Source organism: Carassius gibelio, chromosome A25 (assembly GCF_023724105.1).
Source record: "Carassius gibelio isolate Cgi1373 ecotype wild population from Czech Republic chromosome A25, carGib1.2-hapl.c, whole genome shotgun sequence".
Taxonomy (NCBI): Eukaryota; Metazoa; Chordata; class Actinopteri; order Cypriniformes; family Cyprinidae; genus Carassius; species Carassius gibelio.
In genome coordinates this window covers 9,362,171-9,379,538 of record NC_068395.1, presented here as the reverse complement: position 1 = coordinate 9,379,538, position 17,368 = coordinate 9,362,171, and the positions used below count along the sequence as shown (strand labels likewise).

General features: G+C 37.2%; 2 protein-coding genes across 3 annotated transcripts; both read right to left on the bottom strand.

Annotated features, from left to right (window-relative positions):
* Positions 1 to 553: 553 nt before the first annotated feature.
* On the bottom strand, positions 554 to 5,744 carry LOC127946978 (protein disulfide-isomerase A3-like). Its single transcript, XM_052543839.1, has 13 exons — positions 5,379 to 5,744; positions 4,379 to 4,457; positions 3,571 to 3,688; positions 3,381 to 3,488; positions 3,152 to 3,281; positions 2,956 to 3,072; positions 2,710 to 2,835; positions 1,859 to 2,041; positions 1,671 to 1,779; positions 1,465 to 1,593; positions 1,299 to 1,378; positions 1,130 to 1,187; positions 554 to 1,045 (listed from the first exon to the last, which is right to left on the bottom strand). Exons 1-13 carry the CDS (start codon positions 5,513 to 5,515, stop codon positions 938 to 940), a joined length of 1,482 nt encoding a protein of 493 aa, XP_052399799.1. The 5' UTR covers positions 5,516 to 5,744; the 3' UTR covers positions 554 to 937.
* A 2,749-nt stretch (positions 5,745 to 8,493) lies between these two features.
* On the bottom strand, positions 8,494 to 17,040 carry LOC127947478 (creatine kinase U-type, mitochondrial-like). 2 transcript variants are annotated; one of them, XM_052544634.1, is made up of 10 exons: positions 16,853 to 17,040; positions 15,023 to 15,219; positions 14,089 to 14,287; positions 13,910 to 14,005; positions 12,505 to 12,726; positions 12,327 to 12,412; positions 11,589 to 11,712; positions 11,141 to 11,275; positions 10,907 to 11,032; positions 8,494 to 8,922 (listed from the first exon to the last, which is right to left on the bottom strand). In XM_052544634.1, the coding sequence occupies exons 2-10, from the start codon at positions 15,172 to 15,174 to the stop codon at positions 8,809 to 8,811; spliced, it is 1,254 nt and encodes a 417-aa protein (XP_052400594.1). In that variant the 5' UTR covers positions 15,175 to 15,219; positions 16,853 to 17,040; the 3' UTR covers positions 8,494 to 8,808. The 2 variants fall into 2 exon arrangements, with proteins under 2 accessions (XP_052400594.1, XP_052400595.1); XM_052544635.1 differs by lacking the exon at positions 16,853 to 17,040 and having other exon boundaries at positions 15,023 to 15,412.
* Positions 17,041 to 17,368: the final 328 nt, after the last annotated feature.

The window sequence follows — 17,368 nt, the reverse complement described above, 5'->3', positions numbered from 1 at the left end:
GGGTAAACTGCACCAGTCAATTACTAGAGCACCATGTGGATCTGTTTGATGATTCTTGAGTTGAAATTCTGTTTAAGTACAATACCATGAAATCCTGCTTAGTTATACTTCAGAGAAATATGCGTGGCATTTTTTGACGGTTAAAAATTTCAGTTGAGATTTGACTTCCTGATAAAGGCAAACAAATGTGATTTACAAGAGCTCCTCGTTTGAAACATGATCACGTTACATCAGCTCTACAACTTGAACATACCGGCAACACTGCTGAAAACCTTCCACCGGTCTTTAGATTTAAATCTATAGCTTCTGCAATTTTGTATTATTCTGGAACAAATACAACAATAGGATAGATAAGGAGATGGACAAGGATAAGGGCAACAAATTTGTCAATTTCAGGTCGAAACTAACCAATGGCTAAAGGCTTTTGTTCATAGTGGTACAAGTTCTACAATTCTCCTGCATGTAACTGCATATCTAGTAGTTACATGTGGCTAGAATATACAATCATTTTAATACAATGTATAACAACAAAAAACAGTTCAAACCAGCACGATTGTAGGTTTAGTGGGCCTTTTATTTCACAAGCCTTCCAAATGTAAAAAAAAAAAAAAAAAAGGTAAAAAAAATGGAAACCTAATTCATCAAATCCCCCTCTTTCATGAGAAAACAAAAACATGTAGAATTGCTCTCAAAAGTGCTTCTCTCCAAGGTACAGTGTAGGGAAACCAATCTCAATTTGACAGATCTGTACCTCTTCCACTTATCTAAAAATCACATGTAGTCTGGCAGTCACAACCTTCCACAGTGTTCCCAGAGCAGCAGGCCCAAGAGAGGGCTGACGTTGTGACGTGGGTCAGAGCACTCGCTTCACTAAAGATTGGAATATAATTTATGTCTCCTGCAAAAACTGCCTCCTCAGTTGTTGGGCTGTGATTGTTTATAACTCGGACTTCTTCTTTGACTTCTTCTCATCTTCTTGCACCACCACGGTGTTTGTGGCCTCTCTTTTCAGATAGGAAATAAAGTCGCTGACTTCACGACCTCCCTGATGGTCAAACAAGACTGATTACATCCATGCTTCTTGGTAGAATGAACAGTGAAGTATAGATTTGAAAAAACAAACACAAACCTCGTATTTCTTTGGATTTTGCTTCTGACCAGCCGGGGAGAAATAGATAGTGGGGAATCTGAAAGCAAAGTAAATCATTTAGCGACTAATCAAACTACAAATGAGAACAAAAACTCATGTGGCACAGAAAAGGCACTAGCGTCGAAAATGACGGTTAGTCACTACATACCCTCTAACTTCATATGGAGAGGGGACATCATTAGCAGTGGCGTCCATCTTTGCAATGACAATGTTTGGATTGTCGGAAAGCTGTAATATAAAGAGAATATTTATGAGTTGGCTGTTCAGATCAATATTTCATAGCGAAGACACAAACTCAAAAAATAAAACCTCACCTTCTCTCCAAGTTCTTTGTATTTAGGCTCCAGGCTCTTGCAGTGTCCACACCAGGGGGCGTAAAACTCAATGAGGACGTCTTTACTCTCATCATTTACAATTGAGTCAAAGTTCTCAGCTACAAGAACCTGGAATTATAAAGATGAAGTTTCAGGTTGTGTGTAGTATTTATGTATAAGTGATGAAACAAAATCCCTTGACGCACCTTCACTGGGCCATCGTTGTTCTCGGGAATGGGCTCAGATTTGAGATAACGCTTCAGGTTTCCATCAAAATAATCCTGCAGGAACTTTTCCAAGGCCTTACCATCACGACTGCAGACACAAAAGGATTGATTTGTGTGTGCTGCTTAAAACAAGCTCCTTTGTCAAAAGAGGGGGAAAAAAACCTTACGAGAACTCCTCCTTCATGACGTATTTGTCTCCCTTAGCAGTACGGATGCCTACAAGAGGAAGCTCTCCGCTGCTGCCGTCCAGACCCAACTCGGACACGTCATGGCTAAAGCTGTTCTTATTGGCCACAGCGAAGCTCAGCTTCTTCCCCTGATCCAGGAAGCTCTTGGCCACCTTCATAACCCTGCAGAGAGACAAATACATTAAAACATAAAAAAATTTGAACTGCATCAAAAACACTTTTACAGCAGGGTTCCTCAAATCTTGCCCTGGAGGGCCAATGCGCTGCAGAGTTTCGCTCCAAGCCTGATCAAACTCACCGACCTGTGATTTTCTTATGATCCTGAAGACAATGATTAGCATGCTCAGGTGTGTTTGATTAGGGTTAGAGCTAAACTCTGTAGGAAAGTGGATCTCGAGGTCCAGATTTGAGGATGCTTGTTTTACAACATTGACAAATAGAAAAACTTACATTCACCTCAAAATTATGATTTTTCTTAAAGTGGTCATATGACGTTGCCAATAAGTTATTTCATTTAATGTAATGTAATATTTATGTGGTTTAAGGTTCTGAAACGCGTCAATGTTTACAAAGCTCATCGTTCTGAAAAGCAGGGGTGCCAGCTATCTAGTGCATTGTGATTGGCTGAATACCTCAAGCAAGTGACGGAAATGTTACGTTATATATATAGTATTACAACTAGAAAGAAAAAAAAATATGTACTAGTTTAAAAAACATTACTTCTAATTGTAAAGATATTTCCAGGTCTTTCATCATCATGGGGACTTGAAATATGATACTGGAAACAAACTCCACATCTATATACAAAAAGTAATAAAACTGAGTCCTACCTGTTCCTCCAGTAGTTGGAACCCTTGGGGTTCTTCTCGTAGTCCACATCATAGTAGGCCACCAATAAGTCTTTGCCTTTCAGCTGGTCTTTGTTGTCATCAGTCATGTGGGGACAGATACCAAAACTGGCAAAAAAAAAAAAACATTAATATTACATATCTCCACCAAATCATACAAACTAATAGTAAACTAACAAAATTTATAGTTTACTAATTTTTACATTGTGATCATAAGCTGAAACGTACATGTTGTCCTGAATGAACTTCTTGATCTTCGCGCTTGTGAATTTGTCCTCCGTGAACGTCACACTGCTGTCTTCAAATTTGTTGCTGAGAAGAGGTGTCCGGAACAAAACAATGCCCCTGCAATACACAAAAAAATTATTAGAAATGTGAAACAGGATGGATTCCTCTACAAAACAGAATCCAAAATGCTACATACTCTCCATCCGCGTCATGTTTCTTTACCAGGTCCTCTACGTTAGTGTGGGCGAAACGGTAGGACTCTCTTAAAGCGCTGGCAGCCTTCAGGAACTCTCCCTGAGCAGCACTTCCTCCATCGGCAAAGAATCCTGGACACATGGATAACAATTACATATTGTCAAGTGTACGGATGCAAAAAAAAAATCCAGTTTAATCAGGTTATGTTACAGTATAATACCATCACTTACCCACAACACTAGCATCACGGCCCCCAATGTACTTCTCAAATTCAGCCTCACTTTTGAGCTCCACCGAGGCTGGACCTGCCTGCTTCTTCAGGTGGCTAACAATTCCATCTGTTGGATTAGAGAAGAAACAACGACATTAAAATCTGATGAAGAGACTACATATGACATCACACGAGATACAAGAACATACCTGCTGTCCTGGGACCGTCGTAGCCACCAGAATCCTCTCCGTCTCGGAAAATCTTCAGGGTCGGGTATCCGCTCACGCCGTATTTGCTGCACACGTTGGAATTGGCGGTACAGTCCACCTAGATCAGTTATGAATATGAGTTTTTGTTACAAAACAATGCATCATTTTCCTAAATGTCTTCTGTAGAGGACACCAGCACAAACATCATGCTAATCAGGCTTTTTGGGGAAACACTACAAGTCAATAGGGAAAGAAATTATATATCAATACTCCTATGAAATACCAGATATTCTTGTTAAAATGTTGTTATTAAACCGTTATTACTCCCATTATAAAAAATTTTTTTTCCATTATAGTTTGCCCAAAGAACACATTAAATGAGACGCAGTGTCTAGATACACTGTATAGAATGGGAATGCCAATTTATTGACATTTTATGCAAAAAAAGTACAGTAGTGTATTAAATCATTCTGTCATAACATAGTTGAGAACCATCTTTGTACAAAGTTTGGTTAAAATTAGCCTGAAACCTAAAAACTGATTGGTGAATGAAAAAAATAAAATCTTTTCATGTCTATTTTTTTTCTGAAATTGAATAAAATATGAACAATATTTTTTCTTCTCTCCGTTTGTTTCTTATGCGTTATAACAAAAAATTAATTCACACACACAAAGAAATCTGGTTCTCATGAGGATATTGTATTATCTTTACACTGCAACTGCACAAGGGAAGCCTTAAGAAAATATGACAACCTGAAAAATATTAAAGCCTATAATAAGACTATGTAGTATTCCAGGTAAATTTTACCTTAGCAAGTGGGACGATGCCTTTTAGTCGAGTAGCGGCTGCCTCATACTCAGGGGCAAGACGTTTGCAATGGCCACACCTAAAAGTGAACATGATATATGAGGTTTATTAGTTTGAAAAATTAGGTTCACATACACTCATAATTGACAAAAATGAAAATATGAAGCTGAGATAGATAGATAGATAGATAGATAGATAGATTGATAGATAGATAGATAGATAGATAGATAGAGTTACTCCTGGACTATATGTAAAATCCGAGGCACGGTAACTCATTGATAAATTCGGTCCGAGGTCAGTCAGTAACTCTGAACTACGTAATCGTGTTTCATCCAATCACGCACGGCCAGCGAAACTTCATTGTCCAATCAAAACGTTACAGCCGGAGGGCCGCAAAGCCTCCAAACATCCTTGTTACCGCCCTCGTCTGCGATTTCTATCTGATAAACTGCAACTTAAGACAAACATTAAACTTGTTTCGACACACTTTTAAAACGTAATGCTGCAAACAGCGCTAAAAGTCAAATCTCACACAGAGAACAAACAACTACTAATGATGGCCTTTATATGCAATTCTTAAAGGGACAGTTAACTTAAAATGGGAACTCATGTGGATTTAAACCTGGATGACTTTCTTTCGGATTCCAGCGGGCGTTTAAAAGTCTTTATCACACCATTCCCAGATTCATTATTAGCATCTCAAGACCTTGCATAATCCTAACACGAGTAGAAAAGCAGCTGATATGGTTAGTTACTTTCGATTTTGCAAACCAGCTTTGTAGTTTTATTCAAAGTCCCGATTATGCACGCATTTCCCTAATACTACTGGGTAAGGTTGGTATCTAGAAAACAAGCTTAATAGCTATATATTTTTTCATTTAGATACCTACTAACTTGGTGTAACAGTTTATTTTAATTATCTAGAGTAAGACTAATGCACCAACTTTATAAATTGCATGAAGAAAACATCGTTCTAAAGCCCGAATTGTCTTATACTCACCAGGGTGCGAAGAATTCCACCAGAATGAGGTCGTGATCTCCGATTTTGCTGTCAAAATCATCATCTGTGAACTCGAGCACATCACTGGCGCGCGCGGCCGCCGCGAAAGCAGCGATAAATAGCACAGCCAGCATCATTTCAGACTCTTTCCAGTGCAACAGTGAAGAGAATGATTACTATCCTGGCAGCCCTCAGTTAATTGCTTCGTTTTGATGTGTTGCTGTATGATGAAGGAGTGCCCCAAAGAAAGGCCCACCAGATCTAGCTCTCTGAATTCAATGAAAGAGAAAGCGCAGACGGACGCACGAATGTGCAAACCCGGAGCTCTTCAAAGTAACCAAAGTGTGGCATCTCACTATTGGATTTTCAGCAGCGTCATGCTGTTGCAATCAGCCAATCAGAACACGGGAAAGACACACTTCCGGGTGGGGAAGTCATCTTTGCATGTTACAAGGAAAAATAGTTGCATTTGTATACTATGTCTAAACTGAACAATTTGTAGGTCACTAATCATAATAAACTCCATGAAATGACCACGAACTCCACAGTCAGATGGCCATGCTTCCAATGAAGCTCATGTTCATCATTCTCAATTTTTTTAAAATTAAAAAACAATAATAAAAAAAAGACAAGAAAAAGCATTTTATTAGTGCTCTCAGGCTTTACGTTTAAATATGCTCCACAAGATCCACTTGCAGTGCATTACCAATCTGAGAATCATTTCATTGATAATATTTCAGCAATTATGTTAGGTTATGTGTAACTTGTTTTGAACCTGTAAAAATAAAAAAAAAATACACATTTTCAATTTCAATTTATTTATTTAAATAGGACAGTGCATATTCATGAACGTACAATCAAAGTTGAACGTAAATACACCGGATTTAGCACAATGCTAATTTCCATCCGTAGTCCCAATGTGGTGAACAACTTGACAAAGTGACACCCAATGTAACACTGTTTTCTGTTGGTCTGTTCTTCCAGTGGTTCTCCCAGAGACCTTCAAAGGTGCGCTCATACAGCAAAACATGTTAAAACTTCTCACCCAGTATTGTGTCCTCAGATTTTTGAAGATTGTCTCCAAATTCCAAAATATTCGTCTTATGTTGCAGACAATCTTACGTGGAGTATGCAATTATACTTAAAGCTAGTACTGTGTAAGAAACATGATGATTCATTAAAGCTAGCAATGCTAACTACTTCCAACAGACTGTGAAAATTATATTTCCAGAGTTGTTAATGGACTTTTTAGTTGTTGCTGTGTTTGGATTAATACTTTCTGAAAAATCCACCAATTACATTTTATCTGTTGTGACACAGTCCAGGGTTTCCTTAAACTGCACGACTCCTAAGATAAGTAATAAGAATGCATCAGCAAACCTGCTCTATGAATTCTGTTCTTCATCACGAACACTGGAGTGGGGAAGGGTTAGATAATGAAAGATGTGTGATTAACACTTTTTAATTAAATTTATTAAATATATTGTTCTTTAAATCTGTCTGTCTGTCTGTGATTTTAATATATAAAGGGGTCATATGATGGTTTTTCAAATTTCCCTTTCTTTTTGGAGTGTTACAAGCTCTTGGTGCATAAAGAAGATCTGTAAAGTTGTAAAGACTAAAGTGTCAAACCAAAGTGATATTCTTTATAAAAGTTAAGAGTCAACCATACCTACCTAAAACACCTCGTTCTGACACGCTCCCACATGTCTACGTCACAATGTGAGAAGATTTGCATAACGCCACCCAAATGTTCACACAAAGAAAGAAGGCATAACTTTGATTCTCGATGTTGGCGCGACCGCCATGTTGTGGAGATGCTGTGTGTTTTGTTGTGAAAGCGAAACTACTTTTTTTGACCTTCCAAAATAGAACAAGACTAGAAATCAGTGATTAAGTTGTATTTACAACACTGTTTCAGAACAGTTCAACCCAAATATTCAGATGTGTGCAGAACATTTTACAAAGGACAAGGACTGTTTCCTGGGAGAGTAGCCTTCAATACGGTGTCTGTTTCTATAAAGTGAGGCAATTCCAACTTTGCAAGGACAGTCTGGCGGTTCTGACTCACAACCTGTAAGTACGTTTTCATATTTAAAGAATTTGCCACTGATGATTCAAATGGGAGTTTTGAGCAGGGTAAAGTAGCACTTGTTGTTTGTCATTTCTCAGATCACAAGGGCAGACATGGTTTTATGTTCGTGCAGCGCGATACGCAATGTGTAAAAAGACAGTATGAGTCATTATAATCAGTAATTATGTCCCCACTGGATGCAACAAATGCCTCGTTTGAAATGGGTTTTACTGTTTTTGTCTTGTTGCGCCGGGACATGGCAGCACGGTATGTTAAGGGGCATCACATTTCCGTCACACGCTTAAGGTATTCAGCCAATCACAACACACTGTATAGCTGGCCAATCAGAGCAAACCTTCTGTATGAAAGCTTGTAAAAATCGACACGTTCCAAAAGGCAGGGCACAGAGGAGAAACAATAATGTACATTATGTGGAAAATAATGTGTTTTTTTAACCTTAAACGACTTAAACACATTTCATTACACCAAATAATGTTCTTTTTAACAGCATCATATGACCCCTTTAAATAAGTTTTCCAACATAATGCAATGTACAAGCCTTGTGACTTCATCTCAGATACTACCCAATTAGAAAAGTAACTTTTCTAATTTGAACTCTCAAGTCACCTTGGCACAGATCTCAAGCTGAATCCACTGAGAACAGTGATACTGGTATAATATATAGATATATATAATTTTCGCCACATGGTAGGTCCTTTATAGTTCAGGGTGGCAAGACTTTTAAAGCTTAAAGATATCAGCATCTGCTTTATTTTACATGGATTGGGTTGCTTATGGCAGGCATTTTAAAATCACATGACTAGCTGTACTTGCACTTATGAAATAAACTGATCATAGCTGACTGACTGCAAATAAATCATGTCTACTATGCTTCATCCATTCCACTAGGTGTCAGTACCAACCAACTCCCAGTGCAACATAAAACATGACTGAGCACCTTTAAATGAATAGTTCCAGTGGTAGTATTGCTTTTCGCCTTTTTTCAATTATAACAACAGTAAAATGTACAATAAGACACTCTCCAAGACCATTCAGCAATTTATATCGTCAACATCTTAAACAAAAACGTCTGTTTAATTCTGACACCTGAGGCAAATCTTGACAATGGCTATTATAATATTATTGCAACTCAATCAAGTAAGTAACAATGTGACAAATCAACAGCGCCACATGAACACAATCATGATGTACTATACATTCACTCCTGTTTTATACTGGAGTGTGGTATGTCTGGCGAAACACAGAGGCATGCTTATGGATCAGTATCTGTGGAATATTGAAGGAGGAAGAACACATTAGAGGGAGGAGTCAGGAGAAGGGCGGAGCTAAGCGAGTCTATTTAAACTGGCTGATGGGGGCGGGGATTTTGATGTCTTGGCCTCTCTCCAGTTTCCTCTCGCATTCGATGAGATAGTTCACTCCGTCTATCACAGTCTGAACCAGCTGGACCTGAGCACATGATGATAAAGACAAGAAGTCATGGTGAGATAATAAAAAAAAAAAAATCAGGCTTTAAAGAGACTTGCCACAATATATCAGTACTCAGAGCCTAAAATGAACACTCGCCAAGTACCAAAAACGATTCAAATCATATTTGGCATCATCATATTTGAACCTGTTATTCAGCAGCTTGACTGTAACTTTAATATTAGTATAAAAGGGATGGAACACGGCTTTAAATAGGGCTGAGCTCAAAATATCAATAGTACAATATACCGTGATGCATTACAATATGGAGGCTTCTCTACTGATACAGCGGCAAATGCTGTGACACAGTTTTGAAAAAGAAACACAGAACAGAAAAGACCATATTAAGTTTAAAAGTTAAATAATTATTTATTTACACCCATCAATAGCTCTGGAATTAGAAACTGAATTGTATTATTGATATTAATGTTGTTGTTATTATTATTGAGTTTACAGGGTATGGTGGTTTTGCTGTTGTAAACACTACTGCTGCTGTTGTAGAAAAAAAAATATTTCTGTCACATTTAAAATAGAACTCAATTATAGTTCTGTTCTAAATTGTATTCATTGTATTAATGATAATGATAATAAAAATTTAAAAAAGTTAAAATAAGTAAAAAATAAAGTTCAAAGTAGCCTATAAATAGTTTTTAGCAAGATAACATAAAAAAGACAAGACCCATTGATGCGCATTGAACTTTTCTCAACTAAACAGCAAAACGAAAGAGAACAGGCACCTTTGTGTATAGAACAATTTAAATCCATTTTTAATATTTAATTTTAATAAAATGTAATAAACTTGTCCCCGCACTTTATTCTGGCAGGTGTGTTCATGTAGAGGTTTCACGGGCCTGTGTAAATAAATCTAGATTTAAATTAAAAGAGACAAGATAGTCTATGCATGACCTGACGTTTTATTAATATGCAAAATGAAGCATCCTGAACATCATGGAGCGCTAAAAGCTCTCATGCAGTGTCTGTTTCATTCATACTCAGAGCCGGAGAATGCTCTTATGCAGATAGTCTAAAATGGACTTATGGAAGTAATATCTTAATATGTGCAGGAAATCCATAATATGGACAAAGGCACCTGGCTATCAGTAGGTAAACCAATATCTGCTGTAGCTGAGCTGAATAAAAAGTAGAAACATTTTGACTGATGAAACGTTGAGACAATAAACACACAACTGAGAAAATATATGGTTTATGCATGTTTTTCAAGTCATCTCCAGGTAACAAATAAATAAACTATATAATTCAGTGCTAACTGACATATCATTTACTACAGAAGCTATGAAATATATTTCCTGCCTTATTCTGTGATAAAAATGGGATAAAGTTGTTCGTATTAGCCTTTATAAACCAAGCATGAAATTGGATTTAGGAAAATATAGCACACAAATATTGTAGAATACAAATTATTGGTTACCGTCCAGTAGTGTATTTGATTTCTTAGCCAATTCAAATTAAGAGATAAAAAGAATGAAACCTGTCCATTAGACAAAAATAAATGAATTAATTAATAAAAAAATCTGAAATGAAGGCTTTTACCCTTACTGCAGCTAATGTGACTTCCACAGGCTACACGCAGCAATAAAAACAACAGCTGTGCATACTCTCTTCACGTCACTCTTGTAAAATAATCATTATTTAATAATAAAAGTATAAAAGCACACTGCTCCACTGAGAATTAACGCCAGGGATCATCCCAGATCAAATCGTCATCATCTGGACCCTTTTATAATTTTATTTAATTTATAATATTATTACTAATTATTATTTAAATGGAAAATGGAATATAAAAAAAAGCCTTGACAAAAGGGTACTTCAGCATCAACGGGAAAGGGAGCACAAAACATTGGGTTTCATTTTTAATTTACTGTATTTACACAAATTAGTGAAGAATTTACATATTATCTTAATTTCTTAACACTTAAATTGATCGATTGATTTTGACATCACTGACCTCTGATTGGCCCAGCCTGTCCAGATTGGAAATATCAAAAGTGTTTCCAACAGCTGCTGTGTCTACTCCTCCAGTCCCCCTTTTCTGCAGTCGCAGGTTATCCAGAATCTTAGGGAAACGAGGGTCCTGCAAGAAAAAGACAATACGCAATAGACATAACATATTAATGTGGTTCTTAACTGATTATTGGTTGAAAAGGTGAGAAAGTTTATACTGTATTTCTAGAGCAAGGACCTTGCTGAGGCGAGGAAGAGTAACATGGACACCAGCTCTTAGCCCCGTGCCCAGGTTTGACGGACAAGTGAGAATGTAACCCAGACGCTCGTTCCACATGAATTCCCAACCCTTCTCCTGAATTAGTCTCTCAACCTGAGGGACAAAGAGAGAGTCTTTTGAGAAAGATACAAGAGTGATCTGTTTGAACTAAAAACTATAAAAAAAGATGAAATATTAAACATGCAATTTCCTTTTAGAATGAGCAACAGACTAAGACAGACCTACACACATAATCACACACAGATGCCCATCTACCAGGACAATGTGTTTACAACTGTATGTCCACAAAAGGGGATTGCTCTGAGCTGCAATAAACCACTGCAGCATCTCTGCTGGATAAATAACGGAAGCTTGTGTGGTTTTTACAGCGACTGAGAGCCACATATTTACACGTGCATGACCTCACCTCTAGGAGACCCTTGCAGAAACGCTCAAAGACCCTCTTCATGTTGCCCCCCTTTTCCATGGAGATCACACGAGTGTGGTCTTCCTCGTTGACCCACACCAGGAAGGTTTTCTCATTGTTGTGCCTGGAATTGAAAGGCATCTGTTTAATCTGTTCAATGTCTTTGGCCTGCATTGTATAAGGCTTCTGAAGAGATCTCCACCATGTGAATTAACAAAATAGTGGATGACAATGAAATGTGAAAATCTGATTCAGTTTTAAAGCATTGTCTCAGAGGCAATTGATCTGGAATTGGACTACATTGGTTGCGCTGTATATTTCAATAATTTGTTTGAGAATCAGACTCCACATCTGCAAAATTGTTCTGTTATTTTTAAAATAAGAGCCTGTTCTTGATTCCCAAACCTAGCTGCCATTGACCTTATTACATTTTAGTCTCACTTATAGTCTCTAATGTTTTCAGAAGTGCAAAAACCATCAGGGTATTAAATCGGAGGTCATTTTCAAATGGAGTCTGGCACACTATCCCTTGCAGGCAGAAGGAAGAAGAGGGAAAAAAAAGAGGATAAATTATGCAGGAGATGTAAGTGAGCCATGGGTACATGCTGTGAACAATATCAAACCACAGTGCATGGCGGTAGAGGTTGCTTCAGACTATTTCTGGATGAAACGCAGACTTTCAGAGGACTTTGTTCGCCATCAAACCACTCAACTCCTTCTCGCTGAGGTTAAACTCACCAGATGCCTCTTGCGTCAGGCCAGTCGCGAGCCATGCCTGCACATGTCAGCAAGGGTGACACAGGCTTATCAAACAGGAAGTGATCCTATATAGCAAAACAAAAGGTAAGCATGGATACTTTTTGGGTTGAGTCGACAGCAATGAATTACATGTCATCATATTTGTGGATATACCCACATCAATGAGCTGCTGCTGCTCTTGTTCGGTCATTTGAGTGAGACTGAAGTATTTTCCCGCCAGATCCCCTTTCAGGCCTGCCAAGGCATCGATCACGACCCTCTCCACCTCTCTGCGCTCAGCGCGGGTGCAGGCCGGGGGCAGACTCAGGCCTCGGATACTCCTACCTGTCCTGACTCGAGACGAAAGAACGTACTTCTCATCGAATTGGCCTCCCCGTATCTGATGAGACGAAAGTAGGATGAAAATAATGGAAGTAACTTGAAACTTTGAGGCTTGTGTTTATGACCTGCTTTACTATTTAAAAGAATGGCAAACTATTGTGATATTATAACTAGGTGCAGTTTGTTTATTCATTTTGTAGTGGAAATGGCATTTTAAAGTTACTAAATGAATTACAAATGTTTTTTAATGATTTTTCTCAGATTTAAATGAATCTGAGTATTACATTAAAAAAATTACAAAAAAAAAATGTGTTCCTGTGGCTCAAGCGGTAGAGCATTGCGTTAGCAGTGCAAGGTTGTGGGTTCGATTCCCAGGGAACACATGTTAGGTAAAAAATAGCCTGAATGTGCTGTAAATGCATAAATGTAATTTAAATAAAAAAATTTAAACATTTAAAATCAAAATGTAAAATTGAGCCATTAAATTAAAATGAACAAAAATAAATATATTTTCTTGATTTTAGGTCCTTTTCACCAGAAGACCCGGTTATGAAACTGAAAAAAGGAGAAAATAATCTAAAAATATTATTTTAGAATAAAATTGGTAACGTGCCAAGGCTTATTTCATACCTAGCATTTTATGATTCCTAAATACACACAATTAAATAGTAAATTTTTATTTGTTGTTATTTATATATATTGTGAATATATATATATATATATATATATATATATATATATATATATATATATATATATATATATATGTGTGTGTGTGTGTGTGTGTGTGTGTGTGTGTGTGTGTGTGTGTGTGTGTGTCCTTGTTACAGTGTAATTACAGTGTAATTACACAAAAACATTAAAACAGTCTTAGTTGCTTGTATTTACATATTATATACTGTTATTACTAAATTAAATATTCTTAATGTGTAACAAGGACATGTTAAAATAAAGTATGTTTATATTTCATATATTTATACAGATTTCTTATTTATGTATATAAATATGAAACATGTAGTATTTAATATTTAACATTTGTTTATTACAAGATTGAAATATCTGGGTCTGTGACATAACTAAAACCATAAAATCTCTATAAAAATATCTATTAAATCTATTTGAAAACACATAAAAAATGAATTATGAAAGCATTCCAAGACTTTTGTGAAATAAAAGTGCCCACAGTTCGAGAAACACCCTACTGTCAGTGTTGTAGGTGTAACTAAAACATTTACTCCTACCTTACTGGCATCCAGGTCAGTGGGATGTTTCATGGTGCAGGGGTCATAACCATTGTGCCTTTCTTTGATGACTGGGTTAAAAATGTCAGCAAAGACCTGCACAAAACATGTTTGATGTACTTAGGTGCTCCAAAAATGCAAGCCTCTTATTATGCCAAAAATGTGTGACATCCTCTCACCTGATATGACTCCTCATCCCCTGCAACCATTCCTACTGTCTTAATAAAGGGGTGGCCTGGGTTGTCCACGCCAGTTTGGATAGCCTCGTCCAAAGTGTAACCATTCGGAGTGGTTTTATCACTCAGCTTGGCATATACAGCAGGGGTCAAGTGACTGGCCATACAGTTATTGTGCTTCCGCAAATCTGGATATTCAGCACTGTTGGGAAAAAGAACTAAGCTGAAATAAAGGAAAATGCCTGTATCTCAAAATCAAACAAGCTGCCTACAAGACAGTATTGTTGGGCCTGTCTATCAAAACGGCGCTTTAGAGTGTCAAACCCGCGTTCTGAACGCGTCAAATCCTGGTGTGCGCGTGCTCGATATCAAGACAGCGCTAAGCGTCATAACCGCGTTCAGAACGCGTAGTAGCTATCAAAAACGGCGTTCTAAAATGTCATCGACGCGTTCCGTACGCGTCAAAAGCTTTTTTTTTTTTTTTTTTTTTTTTTTTTTTTTTTGGCACAACCAATGTTGAACCGCACCGCATGTGCATTTTTAACCAAATATTATGAGGATATTAATTAATGTGTAAAAAAAACCTAATTAATTAATTAATTTGCATTCATCGTTTTGTTGGCTACATGGGAAAATGAAATGGTTAATTCGAAGGCTAGTAGCCTGCCTACTGTATTTATTTGATCTAAAGAAAGATTTAGATTTACATTGTAGAATACAAAAATTTTAGTATAATATAATATAATATAATATAATATAATATAATATAATATAATACGCGACCATGAAACTGGATCATTCCTGACTGATATGAATGAACATATTTGACTGCCACTTGGGCATTTGTACTCAATACAATATATGGCATCCTATCACAATATATCATTATTTTATGCATTATATTGTCGTTATAAAACACGGGTATGGTTGTAGTTACCTCGGAGGGTAGATTCTCCGGACGTGCGCTCCTGCATTGACATGCTGCTCTCTGTTCAGGAAGAATCCCACGGTCAGAGATCCCGCGCCGACAAGCGACAAGATTCCCACCTTCCTTTTATTGGACAAAACCCGTGCGAAGCTGCTGGCCATTTTAACCCTACAGAAGCAGACAAGGTCTCTCCAGGTGAACGCGGTCTTGAAGGATGGACAGACAGAAGGATATAAATGGGATTACTGGAGGATGCAGGGGAATGCTGCGGATATCTGCTCTTCTCCCAACACAACAGCCGTCCAATCACCCTCCCCTCCGAGGCAGCAGCAGCAGCACGAGATGATTCAGACTCTCACAGAGACCAGTGCAGCTTCCCCAACCCTTACAGTAAACCAGTCAACAACCTTGAACGTCCTTACACAGGCTATTTCATAGGTGTGGTTATATTTTATTAATGTCTTTTTAATGTCGTTTTAAGGTACCAAAAGAGAACAATAAATGTGTTGTTAACCATGATGTAACTGACAGCTCTTTTGAACATTGTACGTGACTTTAAAGCCCATTGGTTTGCTTTACCTGTGAAACAACACACGCCCGTCTGCAGCACGCGCATGCGCGCTGGGGATTGGCTGATGAGTGCCTGCCAACGTTGCATAAATACAAATATAAATACAAAATACAAAATATATATATGTTGAGATTTATTTCTTTTTACTTTAATTTGGAGCCTAATTAGTTCAACTTAGTCTGGTCTTTTAGTTATCCTAAGAAGTTTAAAAACGTTAAAATACATCACAAACGGGTTGTTCTTGGTTCTGTTATGTTATATAATTAATTTTAGTCGCGTGACTGTGTTCGTTTAGAATTGCAAACAAATGCATAAGCAAGTATTTTTGCTTAAATAGGTCGTCGGTCCCATGTCACCCTCTAGAAGTTTTTCATACAATGGCTAGTGAATTTAACACATTTTACACAGCATTTCACATTTGTGATTCAAATTGCTTTTCAAATTGATGGGCCTGAATCAAGTTGTAACTATTTTAAATATAAGTAAAAGTGCAGATTGTTTTAACAGCATGTGCAAATTTGAACACGTGTGCTGTAAATCACATGACCAGATACTAGGCTATTTGATGTCTGTCTCAAGACTCCATAAAATGAAACACTTAAAATATGGAATACAGATACATAGACAATGTTTGCTGTAATATTTAAAGGGTTTGTTATTCATATATTAAGATTCGTCATGATCACTAGTCAGCAGTCAGATTTATAACCAGTCTGAGAACTCTTTGTGACCAGTCTGAGAAGCCCCATATTGTTATTCTCTGCTCTTAAAAAACTTAAATAAAAATATAAAACACTTACTTTTTGCTTCATATGTGCTCATATGAAACAGCTGGGTTAACCTTCATCCTAAGCCTGAATCATGCCAAACCATTTAGACAAATTCATAGCATTTACTGGTTTTAGTTGGGATTAAAATCCTGGTTTTAAATGTTCCACTAAAATACTTTGCAGAAATCATGTGAAATAAACAAGATAATTACTGTAGGCAAAATGAACTAAAGTCTGTATAATAATCCCTTGTAGTGTGCAGCAAGCTGGTCATTATTGTAAGAATAAATCAGTGTTTAAATGATGCAAGGCAGAAATGGTACAGCATGAATTGCAGACTTCGTATAATCCAGAGATATTTCTATTGAAATGAAGTGCAAACGTGGAATGTTTGAAGCTTGTAATTCATGAAATGTCAAAGTAGCAATGCTCGAAAATGTATGATACATTACATTGCTTTATGAACAGTCATGCATATTTAAAATGAAATTCACATACCAGATACTTTTATAATGCAGAAGTTGGTCTTATGTTCTGAAGTACAGTAGGAACCAGGTACAAGGGCAAAGCTTTTACTTTCTTCAACGCAGCAGAGCAGAAATAGGTGTGTCCTTATTTATTACAGTGCCATGGCATGGTTAAAACTTCCTTTTGTTTGACCTGCCGTACCCATAATACTCGAGCAGCACTGTGCCATTCATTCATTGGCTGGCTAATGCTGCCTAATGTTTCCTGGGAACAAAATCATGACTGGATTCCTTATTTGCATCCGGTGTCATCAGAGCTGGGTATGAGATAATGAAACCACGATCAGTTTAAAGGTCACTGTGATGACAGGATAACTGACACGTCTCCTTACTATTACCTTGATGTCATTAAAAATCAACTAAACAATAGCAAAGAAAATCCCCACTATGCAAACGAGTAACAAAACAACATTCATCTTAAGGCTATTATTGTCTTTATCATCTGTATTGTGTAATAACTGATAAATGTCTAATTGTTGAACTGCAA

What these genes read in the sequence shown, in the direction of transcription:
- LOC127946978 (XM_052543839.1), bottom strand. Translation starts at nt 5,515, where the DNA reads ATGATGCTGGCTGTGCTATTTATCGCTGCTTTCGCGGCGGCCGCGCGC. An exon ending in GTGGAATTCTTCGCACCCTG is followed by an intron (nt 4,458 to 5,378) that starts GTGAGTATAAGA and finishes GTTCACTTTTAG; the next exon opens with GTGTGGCCATTGCAAACGTC. An exon ending in CGACGGTCCCAGGACAGCAG is followed by an intron (nt 3,489 to 3,570) that starts GTATGTTCTTGT and finishes CTAATCCAACAG; the next exon opens with ATGGAATTGTTAGCCACCTG.
- LOC127947478 (XM_052544634.1), bottom strand. Translation starts at nt 15,174, where the DNA reads ATGGCCAGCAGCTTCGCACGGGTTTTGTCCAATAAAAGGAAGGTGGGA. An exon ending in AGCAGCAGCAGCTCATTGAT is followed by an intron (nt 12,413 to 12,504) that starts GTGGGTATATCC and finishes TTTGCTATATAG; the next exon opens with GATCACTTCCTGTTTGATAA. An exon ending in CCTGACGCAAGAGGCATCTG is followed by an intron (nt 11,713 to 12,326) that starts GTGAGTTTAACC and finishes TTTCAATTCCAG; the next exon opens with GCACAACAATGAGAAAACCT.